This window comes from Antedon bifida, chromosome 10 (genome assembly GCF_963402885.1).
Source record: "Antedon bifida chromosome 10, ecAntBifi1.1, whole genome shotgun sequence".
Taxonomy (NCBI): domain Eukaryota; kingdom Metazoa; phylum Echinodermata; class Crinoidea; order Comatulida; family Antedonidae; genus Antedon; species Antedon bifida.
This window is the reverse complement of record NC_136235.1, coordinates 11,975,831-11,995,039: the sequence shown is the minus strand read 5'-3', so window position 1 is coordinate 11,995,039 and position 19,209 is coordinate 11,975,831. Positions and strand designations below refer to the sequence as shown.

General features: G+C 31.4%; 3 protein-coding genes across 4 annotated transcripts in view; 1 reads left to right on the top strand and 2 right to left on the bottom strand.

Moving 5' to 3' along the window:
• The window catches only part of LOC144853750 (DNA primase large subunit-like), a 14,800-nt gene extending 14,085 nt beyond the window's left edge, over positions 1–715 (bottom strand). The window contains exons 1-2 of the mRNA XM_078711569.1: positions 373–715; positions 121–230 (exon numbers count right to left, since the gene is read on the bottom strand). Coding sequence (XP_078567695.1) covers positions 121–230; positions 373–535 — 273 coding nt within the window. The 5' untranslated portion in view covers positions 536–715. The remainder of the gene's footprint in view (positions 1–120; positions 231–372) is intronic.
• Positions 687–19,209, top strand: LOC144853752 (enoyl-[acyl-carrier-protein] reductase, mitochondrial-like). 2 transcript variants are annotated; one of them, XM_078711574.1, is made up of 10 exons: positions 687–854; positions 2,134–2,234; positions 2,366–2,497; positions 2,803–2,946; positions 3,249–3,351; positions 3,437–3,539; positions 3,985–4,058; positions 5,544–5,677; positions 6,264–6,473; positions 18,818–19,209. In XM_078711574.1, the coding sequence occupies exons 1-9, from the start codon at positions 703–705 to the stop codon at positions 6,428–6,430; spliced, it is 1,110 nt and encodes a 369-aa protein (XP_078567700.1). In that variant the 5' UTR covers positions 687–702; the 3' UTR covers positions 6,431–6,473; positions 18,818–19,209. The 2 variants fall into 2 exon arrangements, with proteins under 2 accessions (XP_078567700.1, XP_078567699.1); XM_078711573.1 differs by lacking the exon at positions 18,818–19,209 and adding an exon at positions 11,942–12,080.
• LOC144853748 (nucleolar protein 4-like) overlaps positions 9,536–19,209 on the bottom strand; it is a 60,261-nt gene continuing 50,587 nt past the window's right edge. The window contains exons 7-10 of the mRNA XM_078711568.1: positions 17,662–17,865; positions 12,548–12,673; positions 11,952–12,156; positions 9,536–10,931 (exon numbers count right to left, since the gene is read on the bottom strand). Of these exons, the coding sequence (XP_078567694.1) occupies positions 10,777–10,931; positions 11,952–12,156; positions 12,548–12,673; positions 17,662–17,865 (690 nt within the window). The 3' untranslated portion in view covers positions 9,536–10,776. The remainder of the gene's footprint in view (positions 10,932–11,951; positions 12,157–12,547; positions 12,674–17,661; positions 17,866–19,209) is intronic.

Below are 19,209 nucleotides of genomic sequence, written 5' to 3'. Positions count from 1 at the left end.
AATGCATCTGAATCTAAAAACACCAGACTTGCTTGAGCTTATATATCTGTCGACCTTCTACTAGGCTACTAGTAGCCTAGAGCTAGGCCTAGGCCTAGTGCATTAATTTTAAAACTTTACCTCAGATTTTGGCAAAAATTTATCTTTATTAAATTCAGTTTCTAAAGCTTTCTGGAACTGTTTGGAACCTTTCTTTTCTTTAAATGACATCGACTCAATCACCTTTAAAACTGAAACAAGAAATTAACCTAGTATGAGTATAATTATAGGCCTAGTGCTGTTTGCATATTGGCTAGGTGAGTACTGACAGTAGGCATAGACGTCCTTAGTTAGGCCCAGAGTACTGAAGAATAGACAGGCAGCTTTACTCACCTTTCAGCCGCTGGATAGCAAGGTCTTCAAATTCCTGGAGAGAGATATTATCTGTCGGAGGTTCTTTATAAAATTGGATGGTATGTGCGTATTTTTTCTCTGAAGGATCACCATCCTCAACCTTTATCTTTTTCTGTCGTTTAGTTCTTTTTGCAAAATTCATATTATAAAGTTAAATGATATGTGGTATTTACTATTAAGTATTATTAGACTCTAGGCTAGTCTTTATCTCTCTATCTAGGACTCCTTTCGCGCGGAATTTTGTGTGCTTGCTCATGCGCAAAAGGCAATTTTACTGGCGAAAATAACAAAAACAAACACATTTTCAAAATGTCAGCAGCCGCAGCGCACATGATGTTTAGAAAGTTGACATTCGTTCACAAAGCGTTTTGTAATAAAACCATACCTATTAAAAAGAGATTTGCTTCAGGAATTAATTCCCTTATATATAGTGAATATGGAGACCCGAACAATGTTATTCAGTGCGTACTTAATTCTAATCTAGGCTTAGTCAGTTCGAACGATGGTAAACCCCCCACCATGGCATGCAGCCTGCCTGCGCTGCCTGGCTGGCTGACACAGCGAGCGAGATAATACTCTATGTAGACTAGGTAGGCCTGTGAGGGATCTGGTGTAGGAGGAGAACGACGAAGATTTTAGGCGGCCAGCAGGTCCTCCTGCCCTGCCTACCAGCTAGGTCGTACAGGCTAGGCCATAATAGGTAGGCTAGACTAAAGTAAAAGTAATATAATTATAATTATAATACTAGGCAACCAGTTAAGTATAGGCCTAAGTCTTAGCAAAAATAAGATAAGCATTTTTATTTATTATAATAATTATGAATGATGTAACAATTAACAAATAATATTATTTAAAGACACCTTGCCTACGTTTTTTAGATCTATTTTAAGATCACAAACTATAATTAATTAAAAATAATACTATATGGTCCTATTGTGATAACTTTTTTCGTCTTTAAATGGTTAAAAATGTGAAAAATAAGTCGATTCTAATAATTATAGCGGCCCGCTATAAATCCCAAAATGCATTGCGCATGGATTGATATTTCTGTTTTTCTTCTGTAATTCACCCACTTTTCGATCGATCGTGAGGCCAAAACAAATACCAGGTTTTCCCCAATTTGTATCAACGGAGTCTGGCAAAAATAGAAAGACAATTAATGCAGCAACTATACAACGTCAGGCTAGGTATATAGCTAGCGTACGATGTTCGTACGTTACCGATGTTTACCAGTTAGGCCTACGAAACTAAGCCTAGCTAGGCTAGGCCTAAAGACCGTCCACAAGAGGTCAGTCGCTGCGAGCTACTTGGGTAGTGCATTGTTTCTCACTTTTTATCATAATTTACCATAAAACGTACATTTAAGACAAGGAATGACCTGGTTTTAATGTTTTTAAAGTAGTATATATGTATTATTTTTCAAAACGTCACAAATTGTAGGGAAGGTGTCTTTAATATTTGTCCAATTTTTTGTTGTGGCCCGTGGGTATGCATACTAATTAACTAAAAGGCCTAAATGACTACAACAACACAACCTTATATAGGCCTAGTATTAATATTTAGTTTAGGCCTATTTACAGTTTATGATCATTGATGAATAGTAGTAGTTAGCCTAGTCATTAAATTTATCTAATTCTTATTGCAAGCATATAAAGTGATAAATGTTTCCTATTCCCTTTAAACATTTTTAACATCAAGAGAAAACGAGATTAACTATAATTTTTCATCTAAATGTTTCAGGTTGCAAACAGACAATAAGATCCCAACATTGGATGAAAATTGCCTGTGGATTGAAATGCTTGCTTCTCCAGTCAACCCCGCTGATATCAACACAATTCAAGGTTTGTTCTCAAATCATTAACATGAAATCATACATTACAAGGTTTAATATTTTTATTGTGTTTTAATAAGAAGAAGATATTATGTTCATGTGCTTCAAGATTTTTTCTTTACTTTTTCAATTCAACTGCAGGAATTTATCCAGTTAAACCGCCTCTACCTGCTGTGGGTGGCTTTGAAGGTGTTGGAAAGGTCATAGAAATGGGGAAAAGAACATCAAATATTAAGATAGGAGATCTTGTAATACCAGCTATTAATTCATTAGGTAAGTTTTATATGTCTCCCATTCTGCAAAGTATATGCTGCCAACGTTCGTATCAATTGACGAAGATGCATAATTATTGTACTAATCATGGCAATGGCTTTGTTGATAACTCTTCATCTTAGAATATTATTAATATTCAATTCAGAAGATCTGTCTACACTATCAAACTTGATTTGACAAAAATGTGATATGCCCATATATGAACATGATGACGTCATATCACTATCGTATTTGTGCATATTGCCAATATATTTGGGCACATCACACTAGTTTGATAGTGTAGACAGAACTTTACAATTTCTTAGGAACATGGAGAAGCCAGGTTGTCTGCCCAGCTGAACACGTTTCAGTCATACCAGAAGGAACGCCCTTGTTGTTTGCTGCCACACTACGTGTTAACACATGCACGTCATACAGGATGTTGGCGGATTTCCAAGATCTTGAAGCAGGTAAATTTTTGTTTCCTAATCCAGTCTCTTTAGTTTGTTTCCTAATCCAGTCTCTTTAGTAATAATAATTTTCAGTCGAAAAAATAACAATTATACAAACAATGGCTCTTGTGTGTAACAGTACATGCAACAACAATAAAATAAATACATTTAATAGCTCAATTTTCTAGCTTTACAGCTCTCAAGCTTTTTATAACTAATTACAGGAAACACTGTTTTTAAAATGGTTTACATGATGGAATATTATGACTTAAATCCTAGGGCAAAAATAAAATAAATGTTGATTCTTTTATCTATTGTAGGTGATACTGTGATTCAAAATGCTGCTAATAGTGGTGCTGGTCAGATGGCTATCCAAATTGCAGCAGCTAGGGGGTTAAAAACTATCAATGTTGTACGAGACAGGTAAGAATTTGAATAGCCATAAGTCAAGTCGATTGGCCAAGCCAGGCAGAGACAGATTTGCTAATAGTTTGGTTTTCTTATGCAGACCTAACATTGATGAATTGAAAGATCATTTGTACAGTCTTGGTGCTAATATTGTTGTCACAGATTCTGAATTGAGAATGTCATCACCAGAAAAACTTCTAGCGGTAAGAAACAAACCTATATATGAATGTATATATAAATGTATTAATGGTCCTCAACTTAAACTGTGTGAACCACTATGGACAGCACAGTGTAGTACCTACCATAAGAGATGATTCCCTACTCATCATTATTATGCACATTTTATGTATTCAGGACCAACTATTTTATGTCTCATCCAAAGGATGAGTGCAATTAAAGCATCTAGTTATGAATACAATCAGTATGGCACAGATATGTCTTGAACCCATGTTTCTCAAATGCTAGGCGAATTCTTACCATTATGCCATACCGCTCACTGGTTCCCAGCACTAGACTCATTACATGGTCTACATATGACAGCGAGTCTAGATGTCTAGTTCAAGTAAATGACACCTAAAGTGTGTAGCCTAATTAAGACATAGGCCTACTCCTATGAATAATTATTGATTTTAAATCATTTTGTTTCAGGGTCTACCAAGGCCTAAGCTAGGTTTAAATGCTGTTGGAGGAAAGAGTGCAATAAGTCTTATGAAATATCTCCAGTAAGTACAATGTATGCATTTAAAAATATCATTGAAAGTTTAGTCTAAAAGTGCTTTAGCTTTTGTGTAGAATATGCAAGTAAACACTTATGTATTCAACATTCAATAGAGTATCACGGTGTGACGTAACAATGATGGAGGGCGCTGCATGGTTGCTAGCGCAACCAAAAATGCGTTCAACGCTACTATGTTGATAAACTGTATAGGTCTGTATTTGAGGCATGGCATCACAAAATCGGCGTAGTGTTGAAAATAATAATTTTTTAGATTTTTATATATTCGTAATCTATATTTAATAAGCTTTAAAATGAGCCGTTGTTTATTAAAATTGAATTATTATATGAAGAGTTATTAATGAAAACATACGAGTCACTTTCTAGCTCAGGAAATCTTCATTTTGAGAAAATCAACAATGAAGTAGCTTAGCGATTAGCTTGGCCTAGCCTAGCCCGCCGATCAACGCGACAAGACTCTCTGTCAAAACTCACTATTTTCTTCTCAATAACGGCAAACTAGTCGAAAATATGGTACATAATATTATATTTTTTGTTATTTTTTAAAAATATATGGATAAAAATAACGATTAACTTCCTAAATATTCACAAAATGTTGAAACGTTCATTCGAGAAACTACGATGGAAGCCATGCTTTTTCATCGTAAACAAAAGCGTCAGCCAATGAGAGAGCGTAATTTATTTCTATAGCCAATCACAGTCAATGATTCACAAATTCTTGTTAGAAATTTCATCAGCCTAACACCTTAATAAAACCAATTTCCATTGGCTAGATTTAAAATAATCCCTTAGGTTGTTAAAAATTATGGTAGCTGATATATTTTCGAACAGATAGGTACCAAACATGACATGCTTCGGGTTAGCGGTTTGTTTACAAAAGCGCCGTAAAGAAAGTTGATTTTTGAGTGAACAAAAATACAATTTCCTAATGATTTTCAATGGAAACGACTTAAATAATTGCAAAATACACATACTTGTGATATTTTTTTATGAACAAGAGTTTGATATGTTAAAGATAAGTGTCTATAGTATCGTTTTTTATTGAAATTTTAAATTGGATAGGTTAGGCCGTTTTTCACATTCTGAACTTCAAGGCTAAATATCTCAAAAGTTCGGGTTGCGACTCTGCGCCGCTTTTGTGATGCCAGGCCTCATTTATATCAAATTATGTATCTTAGCTTGATTTTTTTAAGCTTAAACTGTAGTTGAAGAATAAATAGATTATTAAAAACAAATAATGAAATTTTAGTTTGTTTTTATTTAAAATTATCAAGTTTTAAAATGACTACTTCAATAAGCCTATTCCAAACCATTGGTGACCTGAGAATCACTCAGGCAAGTTGAACTCATTTTTTGGTTGGCTAGCAACCATGCAGCGCCACCTACTGTCGTGACGTCAGCACCGTGATACTCTATATATAGTATCTAGTACAGTATAGTAATTAGGAAAAGATAAATTATTTTCTTGTAGGAATGGTGGAACTATGGTTACGTATGGTGGAATGTCAAAACAGCCGGTTACCGTACCAACAGGAATGCTGATATTTAACAACATCAAAGTAGTAGGATACTGGATGACAAGATGGCATGACCGCAACCCAAATAGTAGGGGAAATATTTACTTTATATCCTAACATATAACACTTTGTAGTGGGTTTCCCCTACTGAAAATAATGGTTTAGGCAACACTCTCATATTGGATGTGATTGGCTGATTTATTAGGCCTATGTGGTCTAATAGAAATAGATTTTGGTGATGAATGAAAAGAAAACAAACAGTTCTGTTTAGGTTGTCAGAGGAAAAGACCGGTATGGTTTGCTAGCCAGTTGATCATAGTAACACACAGTAACATCCTTTTTGATTTAGAATTAATGGTTGGTTGGTGTCTAGAGTGCTCTCTGTGTATTCTCACAGTTTACTTCATAAGAGTGAATTTTTAACTTAGTTGTTAAGATTCTTGCCTACTGATCCAAAGATCTTGGTTTCAAATCTTTTTTCCTCTCAGAAATACTGTATTCAAAATAAAATACCACACTGATTCTGCAATTATTTCTGCTTAAATGTTTATAATACAAAACTCTGAATAGAAATATTGAAACATTTTCTTTAGAAAAGTATCATCAGTTACCATCTCGTCTTGCGACGGTGGTTGGTTTAAACAAAAAATAATTAAACTAAATTTGTTTTTAAGGTGTAGAAGCTGAACAAATGTTTGATGAATTATGTCAGTGGGCAAAAGAAGGACGACTTCAAATTCCTCGACATCGTCTGGTCAACATATTAGATTACAAGACCGCTATTGAGGGTGCTATGGCAGATTTTACAACTGAGAAACAAATCCTTGTTTTTGATAAATGAATAAAAACTATTTATATTTATACAAAATATAGAGTTTATCCAGGTAAGCAGAACTGGTGTAAACGTCAGGCAAAAAAAATTATCATAACTTACAAAGAGGTGTTCTGTCATAAACAAATATTTATAAAAGTGTATTTTAACTTTCTAACCCTTGGGCTCCAACCAAGGTTGCTAGCTTGACCCCGCTTCCAAAAATCCTGGCGACGCCCGTTGTATAATTGAATTCTGGCTGTAGAAACCATCATAAAACAGGTGTTAGCCACACAAGTCATCATATGATCATTTCAGTAATTCATTATTAATGTGCTTAGTATGAAATACAACCATTGTATGAATGTATTAGTCACTGTCGTGTCTGATGTATATTTATCCACAATCAACACAAAACCGTGCGCAAATATTATAAACTATCATGTGAAAAGGTGCCTCTTACATTTGGATTATTCCATTCTTTTATTTGAGTATCTTGTGTTTATTTTACCTTGGATATTTATACTATGAGAACAAAAATCAATATCAACAGTGAGTCTCCATTTCTCCATTAAAAAAATATTACACCTAATCCAAGAAAAACAAATCTGGCACTGAAAAAATGTCTATTTTAATGACTCTTTATGAAAACATGATGGCAAGCAAATAATGAAGGTTGATATTAATTCATATTTCTGAAGAATATCATAGTCAATGGATCATATTGTATACATACAATATATAAATGGTATTTATAACAATAGTAATAAGAATATTATATTGTGTATACATATTGTGTATATCCAGTCTGCAGAGTACTGTTTCGATCTTATTAGATCTCGTCAGTGCAGCTCAGGTTTTGAAATATGTACCGCAGAACTGGCACAAAGAACACAAAGAGTGTACAAAGCATGCTTTGTAAAATGCTAATAGTATTCACAACAAAAATGCACTGTTTCGAAAAAAGAATTCTCTACAAAACTACATAATATATATAGTGGAATGTAGAGGAGCGTAATATCCAATCTGCAGACACATATAAGAACATTATTAGTGTGCGTGTCATGGTCAGGTAAAGGCGTTACGTTTTCAGCTCAGTCGTTGTCTCACAAGATCTATAAATGAACATTTAAATTTTACATTTAATGCATCTATAAATAATAACTGTATTACTGTGGTGGTAAATTTTCCCATAAAAAAACGAATTATTCAAATTTAAAAGTGTATACTGTGTTATAATTGGTATAAAAAATAAAATTGTGAAATAACTGTAATGATACAAAAGTATTATGATTGTCCTGACCATAGAAGCTATCCTTTTATTTTAATGTATGAAAAAGCAAATTCATTTTTGAAAATAAAATTAGAGTTATCCTTCTGGGAAATCAGGAATTTATATTCATAGGCAATTCTGTCAAAACAGTAAAATCTAAAGGTTACAACATAAAACAAAATGAATTTTCAATATATATATATATATAATTTTTTAGAAATAGAAATTGGGACACTATTCATGGAACACCCTTTTTGAGGGATGCACCCTCTGGGCCCCTCTCTGATGATATTTGGTTGTCATATTTATTGCTCTGACCTTCACAAAAAAGATTGAAAAAAAAATTATTCAGACTCATGGCGTTAAGGTAGTGTTATGTACACGCTTACATATTTTTGTGTCTGAACTGAAAAACGACATCAATGCTGTGTCAACTCTGATATAATTGATCGTCCTATTTAATTATTGTCCTCCATTCACTCTGCTGGGTTTCAGAAAGTAACATTTGAAAATTCCAGGGTTCAAATCCTGATGTAGTGCCAAGGTTTTAACTCACGATTCTAAGCCTTAAATGAGACTTAGTTTATAAGCATAATCAATTATAAAATAGTTTATCCATCCTGCTTTAATTGGAGAGTTACTCGCTGTTTGATGGATGCGTATGAATTTGAAAAAAATATTAGATTATTGTTTGTATTTCAACTCAGAACAAGTAAAACTGCAATTTAACTCATACTGAAGAAATTTAACTCCAATAGAGTAGATCATGTAAAAACATATCTATAAACAATTAAAAAAACACACCATAGAAAAGACATTCTTCATATTTTCTGTCTAAAGACAAGACAAATTTATTCCAGTGTAAAAACCATCAAAGGACAGTTTAAATAAATAATCAAACAGTGTCTTAACATCTATTCCACTGAAACAAAATCTGTTAACAATTTTTGTATAATTTTTTAATCAATAATATTACTCTCAAGTATTTATCCACACATTACAATTTGTTTATAGAAATTATCTTAGCATATTACATTATTTACGTTATGATTTTTATAATTAAATATTGATTGAAAATTGATATTTATAACTAAATAGGTTCAAACACATGATGAAAATGCAGTTTTATGTATGCTTATCAACATTATGACAGTCACATTAGTTTTCACATGTCTCTGTGAATTAAATATATTTTTTTTATGATTTATTACTATGAAATTTATTGTGAACATGTGGATAAATTCTTGAGCTAAAACGTATCGCTTTACAATTATATTTACAAAACGTGTTTTATTAAAATAATGCATCAAAAAAATTCCCTAGATTTTTAAATCTATTTTCAACATTAATATTGCTAAATTTATGTGATCATTAATATTCTCTAATGAATATGCATTACCCATCAATGTTTATTCATATTTTCATCATAATGTTGTTTACTATTACTGGTTCATTAATGCACTTTATTATTTCATTCATAGCCAAACAATTGATAAACATGAATATTTATGTATTCATTAAAATCAATGTTCAATGGCATAATGAATTATTCATCATTTTAATGAATATTCATTAAATAATAGTTGATGTACTTTCTTTTAATTCATACTATAATATTCATAACCATACATGAATATTCATATTATCAGTAGTAAATGTACCTCTAATTGTGAAAGTGGCAAGTAGCGTTGGAAATTCAACGTCTCATTTATCAATATTCTTTTTAAATGTTTTCTTTAAATTAGACAACAATATATTCAACAAAATGAAGCATAAATATTTGATTAATTAAAAGATATAAATATTTGCATGTGCAAGAGATTGTCCTGAAAAAAGACTACAAAACTAACAATAAATACTACAGTCTTAGACAGCTTATGGCCAACTATTTAAAAACACCAAAATATACTCATTTTACATATATCACAATGAGTAATAAATATTCGGTAAATAAAATGATTTCTTTTTGGTACGAAACTAAAATTATTATTTCTAAATAGCACAACGCATACAAATAAATAAGCAGACAATAAGTGACATTAAATACATATTTTTGCACTTAAAATATTGGGACATAGGTCACTGTATCTATGTACATTTTAATCAGTTACTGTTGGATAAGATTATCACTGAGAAACAAAACAACAATTATAAATTACTAATAAAAAATTACTGAGTTGATAAATAAGATATGTATGAAATATAATTCTTGTGGAAATCAACATGTATTTATCTAAACTAAAATGCGTAATTTATTGAAATATGAATTGCCAATTAGCACACATAATCGTAACAATGCCCCGCAACAAAACACTGTGTGGAGTGAATGCGGTAAAACAGTACATTTATTGCACAAAGTTAAATCAAAGACCTAAAACCTAAAGCCACATAGATCTACATAATCATGTATTTCTGAGTTTAAATCAAAATTAATCTTTCAACTACAAGTTTGAAGGAAAAAAAGTACAAAAATACAACCTTAAAACTGCTTTTAAATATTCTCTGCGGTTAAAAGGTTAAAATAAAAATATTCATTAATTTTTAGATTTTCTCATTGAAATTTCATACAGTGTTTGAAAGTAAATTTTATTTCTAATGAGGTTTTTACCAATGCTCTACAATTTTAGTAGTATTACTAAATTAACCTCATCTATAAAAACTGAAAGAGTGTGACTGTACAAGTAAATGTGTTCAGTGATGATAGCTTTTGTACACACTACAATTACCACATCTAATTGTTTTAATTGCACAAGCTTAGAGAGTTGAAATGAAGTTATTTAATATCCTAACTAAAAATCTTTATAAATTTAAATAATAATGAAAGATTTTTACACAAGACAAAATATGTATCGATATTGATACGCTTGAGTTGTCACTGATGACTTCCAGTCACATGGTCGCACGTGTCATGATGTAACCAAGGCTGCCATCAATGATGAAATGAAAAAAATAAAAAATCTGAAAGGTGGTATGAAGAAGTTAATCACAAAGTATTCACGATTTTGAATGGTTCAACCCAAGCAACACCAAAAACACTTAATATGAAATGTTATTTTGTGAAAATTGCTATCCTTAAAAAATCACAGTGAAAGGTTGTTGATGGTTAGTTTTGCTGCAGAAGTAAATTCTCGAGTTCTTCGGCAGATCGGTAGAGGAATGCAGCTGATTCACGGTAGCTTGTAATCAAGTTGCGTATTTTGGTGATTTCTGACGGACTTAATTGTGTCTTCGCTTTCTTAATGCTAAGATCTGTTGGCCCTGAAAAACAAAACATTAACATTTTTTGTTACACTTTTTGCAATGCTAAATTGTAGTTTGTTTCCTTCCAAAATGATTTAGTTATACTAGGCCTAACTGTAAAAAAAAGTAGTAAAATATAAATGCGGCATATGAAGTAGTTTTAGTTTTATCTTTTTTCCTATGGTCGAGTGGTTAAGACAGGAGAGCCGCAAATCATATCTATAAAGTTGGCATAGATTCAAAGCTCTCCTCAACTATTGTTCTGGTGGGATAGGGTTACCCAAGGTTACTGATCCATCTCAGCCCCTATCATTCATGGTAGGCACTGCACAAATCATGTCCAATTCTTTCCTTCACTGGAGTAATTTTGGAGAGCAGATTTCAGTTGTAAAATAAGGAAAAAATATCTTAACCGCAAACTACTGTTTTGTTTTCGTTTCATTTATTGTTTTATTTTTATTACTGTATAACAACAGATATTGCTAACAACCACATAACTAGAATTGTCTTGCATCAGTGTGGCAATGCCACTTTAATATATCATTTATAATCTCCTTATTAAACTTCAAAGGTAATAATGTTTAATCCCCTAGTGTATAAATAAATATACATTGTATTGCAAATAAATGATAATATATTGACACTAGTTCATGAATGAAGGATTGAATACAATTTATTTTGTGCTACAGTATGCATGCCAAATTATCATTTTAATTTTTTTATATCTTAGCTCCCCTTTCAGTGTGTTCACTACAGTATGCATGCCAAATTATTTTATTTTAATGTTTTTATTTTAGCTCTCCTTCTGTTATCTTCCTGCTGTCGCATTTCAATGTGTTTTAATGGTATTTAAGGATTGTAGAGGTGTTTTTCAACATTATTCAAATTTAATTTAATTCAACATACAAATAATACAGAGCTGCATAAAAATCTATGAAAGGCCAAATGAAAAAAAATGAACCCATACTGTAATATTTTATACAATTAAATTGCATTTTTGAAACACCATATTCAAATTATTATTAAAGATTGTCTTACCATTGGCAAGAGATGGATGCTGAGTGTGCTGACTGATAATGGGTGATTGACGAGAGACTGGTACCATCGTGGGATAATATGCTTCGTGGGATACGCCATTTGAGTACCGGTAATCCATCGGTGGGGGTCTAGGTGACGGTTTCATTGGCTCCTCGTATATACGCGTTGTCGGTGCAGGTGGCTGAGGTTCAACTTGTACTTCCGGCTGTTATGAAACAAAGTTGAACAATTATGAATTGTCTATGAACTTACAGAATATTTAAGAAAAGGAAATAAGCTAAGCCTAGCTAACAGTTGTTTTGGGCCAGATGTAGGGTTTATTTAAACCATGAGGCAACAAGCAGCCTGGGTTAAAATAAATTGTATGAAAGCTAGATATATGACACAATAATAATTCTTTTTTAATAATGGATAAAGATCACAAATTACATTACACAGTGTCAAAAATATAAGATTTGTAAGAGTGAAAATGAATGAATAAAATAATAATAATAATAATAATAAAAAACACATTAAAAATAGTAGTCTCTGCAAAAAATAAAGTAAGTAAGTAAATAAAGTAAATAAATTTAAATATAATTTGAACTTTGACTTACATGTCCTTGTTGTTGCAGTAATTCCATCCTAATTCTTTTGGCGTTATCGCTCTCGCTCTCGCAAGCTGCGGCCAGAATGTGCTCGGCTCTGGCTGATGTAAGATGAGGTGGGGTCGGTCTCAAAGTCTACAAGAAAATAAATAAGTATAAACATTAACTTTAATTTAAAACCAATATAGAGATTACTTATTATTTATTATTTTTAAATTGTGAAAAACAAACGGATATCAAATAGAATATTTCAATATTTATTCTATTTTTAGTGTGGTCTTCAATAGAATAACAATTTGAGTTTAACCACAATTTCAGGATCTACAGATATTGACCACTCATTATATTAAAAAAAACACTTCATACAACAACAAATCCAGATCTAATTACAAGGAAAAATAAAAACGAGCTAACAAAGTTAGTTAATGATATTGACTTTAAATCACTACATCTCAGTTGCATACCAATACCAAACAGAAAATTATATCATTTTTTTCAATCTTTTTCACTATTATTCAAATAAAAATTACAAGAATAGACTCCCTCACTTTATGAGTTTTGTACTACAAAATAAAGACATCAATCTGGCTTAACAATCCAAGAAATACAAGCACACAAACTTAAAGTTCATTAATCAATTTGTCCACATGGGAAAATGTTAGACAATATGGTTATATTTTTTAAAACAACTGAATAGATAAAATATTAATACAACATTTGTATAAAGAAATCGCTAACCTTTGAATGTATGAAATGAAATACAACATTATGCAATACAACCCTAAAATATTTTATTACACAATGAAATCTAGTCAGCTTCTTTTTCAAAGTTTCAAATAACATGATGTTTTATAAATTTAATACAGAATCAAATAGTATTGCTATTACTGTAGTTATAACACACCGAATAAAGTATATACGTTTTTGAATAATCAAAAAAATAAGTAAATGACTTAATGATGATTAATAATTATATTCTATAATCAAATTATAAAATCACACAAATTAATTGACAAAAATTGTTTTAAAAATATAAATATAGTAGGCTTATGAAGTAATTCACATTATGTCTAATATTTAGAAAGTGTTAGGTATGCCTCTGTATACAAAGTAATAAGAATACCAATTGCTAATAATAGATAAGAATTGTTTTAGATTAAGGCTGTAATTATAAATTATCCTGAAAAAAATTATTTATTTTCTACTGTAAACATATTCTTTGATGATTACAATACTCACTGTTTATTATACATGAGTAATCCTAGTAATATTGTCCAGTAAACAGGGAGGCAACAAAATCACTTTTAAGCATGCAGTTCTTAAAGAACATTTAAAACGCTGCAATAATTTCCAATTTTCTCTTGCTTGCTTGCTAGCATAATGAACTAACATTGTCAAGAATGAGACTATGCAATAGGGAGGTCAAGCCACGCACTGCTTTGTTACAGCTCAGCCAAATGCAAGACAAAGGACCTCGACATAATCACCCAACGAGCAAAAAAACAATAAAAACAAGCGAGTTATAAATAATAAAGTATTTAAAAACTACCTGATTTCTTGTGGCAATTTATCTGATTCTTCGTCCAACACGTGGAACAATAGGATTTTTTGTTAGCTAAGCTTCAACGACCGGCCGTTGAATTGGATTTATGAATATGAAATATAATTTGAGGTGAAAAACATGATGCTAGTAAATAATCATCTGACCTTGAGGAATCAATTAGAAGCCCTCTAGATAGTTGTAGCCATCTAGACAGGAAGTGATCATAAGGCTTATAGTACGGAAAAAAAATCCTGCTGTGATCGTCATAAGATGACTGACAGTTTGACACTTTTTGACTTTTTTATGACTTGGCAATTTTTTAAGGATTTCTTTTAATTTTTATTATGATTGACATTACATTATTGTTGACATTTGTGTTTTAAACATAATTCGTATTATAGATTTAACATTAATATTTTTGTTATTTTTTTAATAATTACTATTTTTACTGAGGATTTTATGGTAGTACATTTTGTTTTAAAATTATCCTTCTATTAAAAAAAATCATGAATTGAATTTAGGATCATCTTAAACTGTATATTATTGAAATGTTCCTATATAAAAAAAACAAATTGAATTTTAGGATCATCTTAAACTGTATATTATTGAAATGTTTCTATAAAAAAAAAATTTATTAAAATTCTTCAATCGCAGGATAGATTTATTTTAAAAGAAATGAAAACAGGCACAAGTCGGAACCGTATATCAGGATTTAAAATAAACATTTTGTTTAAGATAAAAATATGGATTTTTTGTCACTGAAGAGACTAGATTGATTTAAATTGATTGAATCTATTTATAAAATATAATTTATTCAGCAGAATAGCATGTTCAATCAATTATACATATTGTAGTTGAATTTTACGTTGAAACAAACATGATTTTGTAGTTCATCATAAGGTTAAATGCTGCCCTCGTTGTTAAATTTTTCACAAGATACAATTCTCAATCGAGCCTAGGAATTTTGACCGTTCGTCTTATCTTAATAGCACAGAAGGGTTGAATGTTATTTTTCATAATATTAAATACGTTTTTTTTGTAATGTGGTGAAACGGCGAGCCTTGTCTGGGATATTAAATAACCAAGGGAGTTGACTGCACCCGATCCCTATGGAAAAGCTAACCAGTGACGACATCCACGGCCTAGTAATATAATATGATTAAAAAAGCATTATTGTCTCTTGTAAAAGTTTTTACTGTACAATCCATACAAATTTGAAATTTTTGATTAAATTGAATTTATTTATGTATACTACAGTATACAGAATTCTAATTTGTCCACCTTAAATAATAGGTATATTCGACCAGGCTGTTAATCAGATAATCGGATCTATCTCTTTAAACTCCTCACTGTTTTTATGCGAGTAGCAGGAGATCACTGCGAGGTGTTGTGAGTGACCAGTTGAATACGCCTTATGTGCACAAGCAACTTCTGAATATACAGTACTGTGCTTAGATTTGTAAAGTTAAAGGTATCTTTACACCACTGAATGACATGAAATACTATTATTGAATTATTCCACATGCTATAACGTATAACATTTTGTAAGGGAATAATTTACAAAATGGTGGTTGTCTGTTTGGTACCAAAGAACACTTTCAACATAAAAAAAAAATATGCCCGTCATTCATCCTCAAATGTGTACTGCACCAGGCCTCATGCAGGGTATGAACCTGGCCAGGTCAGATGACACAGACCCTGTATGCTTAGCCCAGCTTAAGTGTTTTGAGTACCTACCAAGATTTCAAAAAATATTGGGGAGAAACACACAAATGAGTCAGCAGCGAAGGAAATGATTTAAGAGATGTTAAGCCTGTAGGTCCCAAAGAAAGATAAAAGGCTGTCTAATTTGAGTGATGTAAACTACATGTCAAAAGAAAACATCTCTTATAAGTGGCAGTCAATGGTGGGCAAATATATCTATCATAACCTAAATCATACTTATTTGTAAATGATAATAAGAGTACAAACACAGCCTATAATTGTCAGAACGGCACTACGCAATGGAGAGCCCTTTGATATACATTATAGGGGGCTTTGTCACAGCAAGTCTATTATTCACACTGTATTCTCCATTTCAGAAATCGGTCCCTGATGGACTCTTTTAAAAAAAGTTGCTGGAAAATCATCTTTAATGGATCTTAAAACACTCTCGACCACTACTACTACTACTGTACTACTATTCACAGAAAGAAAGATTCTCTGTTAGGCATAATGTGTAAATCATGTACTATCATGAAGAAAAATCAAATTAACGTTTTAAATTTTAGAAGTTAAAACTGACAATGAATTGTCAAATATGGGTGAAAAGCTTTTCTAGAAAATACTTGGAATCTAAAGGAAGTTAATTAAAAAGACAAACTAAAGTATGACCATGTTAAAAAGTGTATCCGTGTTTAAAATAATTACATTTCCGAAGTCCCACCCTATTAAAAAGGGGTGTCTTACAATTTACCATCAATAAATTGAACATGGCTAATTCCCCTAATGCATTTTTAGCATGTCCATAATTAAATTTTCTCGTTAAAAGCATAGAATGATGGATGGAGATCAGTATACCGTTACCAAGCAAGTGGCTTCATTATACATAAATTGCTTAAAACAGCGAGTCTAAAAAAAATCCCATTTTGACCTTTTTGCATAATATAAGATTGGAAAGTTTGAGAGTGCCACCAATGTATCAGTTTGCATAAAATTATTCCAAATTTGTCCTGGTTTTAAAAGGTAGGGTAGGTTTTAAATTTCTATTGATAATTATTTTAACTACATTTTGGGAGGTTATATTTTCAAAATTTTAAATCCAGATTTCCTGTTAACTGTTTTGTTAGCTTATTTCACGTTTACTGTATGCGTTCAGAGTTAAAATTAACAATTTCCACTATCGAACTGTATCTTTGTGAGTTGAATTTAAACATACATACAGTACCAAGTCAAATATTGATTTTCCGTCAAGTTTAGCAATCTTGTTCCGCTAAACTAGTAAACCCAGGCGGTTGGAATGAAATATATTCTTATTAAGAAATAGTCAACTCCAAAATCGGGAGATTTATAAAACTGACTTTCAGGTAGACACAATTAAAAAAAGAGTTAAATGTACAATTGTCAGGATAATATAATTATAAATAAATATGGTACATTTGAGTACCACTACTATCATTTATAGTACATATTAAGTCAGACACTGTACTGCATTTTTTTTGCATGGTAAATATGGTATCATAACTTTCATTGTGGTATGTATTTTTTTGCATGGTAAATATGGTATCATAACTTTCATTGCGGTATGTATTTTTTTGCATGGGAAATGTGGTATCATAACTTTCATTGTGGTATGTATTTTTTTGCATGGTAAATATGGTATCATAACTTTCATTGCGGTATGTATTTTTTTGCATGGGAAATATGGTATAATAACTTTCATTGCGGTATGTATTTTTTTGCATGGTAAATATGGTATCATATCTCCCGTTGTGGCATGTATTTTTTCTTTTTTGGATGGTACTATGCACCTCTCGTTGTGCAGCCCCTCTGTTGGAAAAATTCCGGTGCCATCATGGTTTTAATCTTATAATTTACTTACTGAATCTAATCCATTAGCGTCTCTCTGTCTTTTCATCCTTCTACAGGACTTGAGGTATGTTCTTATTCTTTTTCTAGCTCTTTCGTGGAACTCTGGAAACTGTCTGTAGCATGCCTCCAGTATTGCTTGTACTTTGTCTTTAGGTTGTTTTGAGATCGGTACCATTCGGTCCAGATTTTCATCAACAAAAAGACGTACAAACATCTATAAGATATGAAACATAATTAAAGTTATTAATGATAAGAATAAAAAGAAACAAACGGAATAATTTGTTATTGTTTTAATCACTAATTCAGGAAGTCAAATAATTTATTAACAAAAGGGAAAGAACCTTTCAAACAGGTAACAGAGTGTATGCCTGAATATTGTGGTTTTGTCCTCTCAGGTGTACCTCTTATTCTTATAATCCATAAACAAATCCAAAACCATCATTTTTCATCTTTCATTTCCTTCTAAAAAATTATTCACAAAGTATTTTATATATTACATTTTTAGCCTGAAATATATAATTATAGTAACCCAAACGCTCTTCTTCTCTAAATATATTATTCAGTTAAATTAAAAACAAATAATGTTGTGGAATTACACACTGCCTATTATTGAGCTCCAACACTGTCTAGCCTCATTAAAAATGATTCACTTAATGCAATAAACACGAACTGTTATTAGTGCATTTAAAATTTGATGGTGTAATAGGTTAAATTTCAGACTTTCTTCAACTTGTGCTGTATTCTTATTATCAGTGAGATCATATGTATGGAAGGCAATCACCGCCAGAAATACAATTACAAACATACAATGAACACAAGACAAAAACGTACGAGTCGCGAAAATGAATGCGCAGAAAATGACCATTGTATACTGTATTTTCGCAAATACTTTATATGTTTGTAATTGTATTTTTGGCCTTGATTGCCTTCCATACCTATGAATGTAAAAGTATATATTAATGTAAATTATAGTATTTTGAACATATAAATACAGTATTATTCTAATACAATATTGATAACTGAGTAATACCTACAAACAAATACACTTTGAACAATGTATTAAACTCTTTTATAGTTAGAATCTATACATGTTATATAAAGGATGGGAAGATGAACATAGCTAAACCAAATAAATATCAACATCATATTTTATGTATTTGTTATAGGCTTACTGGTAGACCGGTCAAGCTTATTTACGGACTACAAATGATCCACCATTCTATATTGACCAACTAGCAGGCAGACTGACCAACTGATTGACCAAACCAATTAACAGATGGTTGACAAAATTACCAATCAACTGAATCAACAACCAACCACTTGACCAACTGATCGAACAACTTTTTGATTGGCTGACCAAGTACAGTAGACAAGCATTTCGTTACTGAAAAGCTGACCGAAAGATGTTGACTTAAAGAAGAGCTTTACTGTTTATCACTACTGATTGGCAGGTAAAAACATGTACACATTAATATGTCTTTGTTGGACTGAAGTCACATTAATGACTGTGATGCCCTTTCATGATTTATGTTGACCTATGACAGAGACATATTGTGGT

What these genes read in the sequence shown, in the direction of transcription:
- LOC144853752 (XM_078711574.1), top strand. Translation starts at nt 703, where the DNA reads ATGTCAGCAGCCGCAGCGCACATGATGTTTAGAAAGTTGACATTCGTT. An exon ending in TTTCCAAGATCTTGAAGCAG is followed by an intron (nt 2,947 to 3,248) that starts GTAAATTTTTGT and finishes TATCTATTGTAG; the next exon opens with GTGATACTGTGATTCAAAAT. An exon ending in ATCAATGTTGTACGAGACAG is followed by an intron (nt 3,352 to 3,436) that starts GTAAGAATTTGA and finishes TTTCTTATGCAG; the next exon opens with ACCTAACATTGATGAATTGA.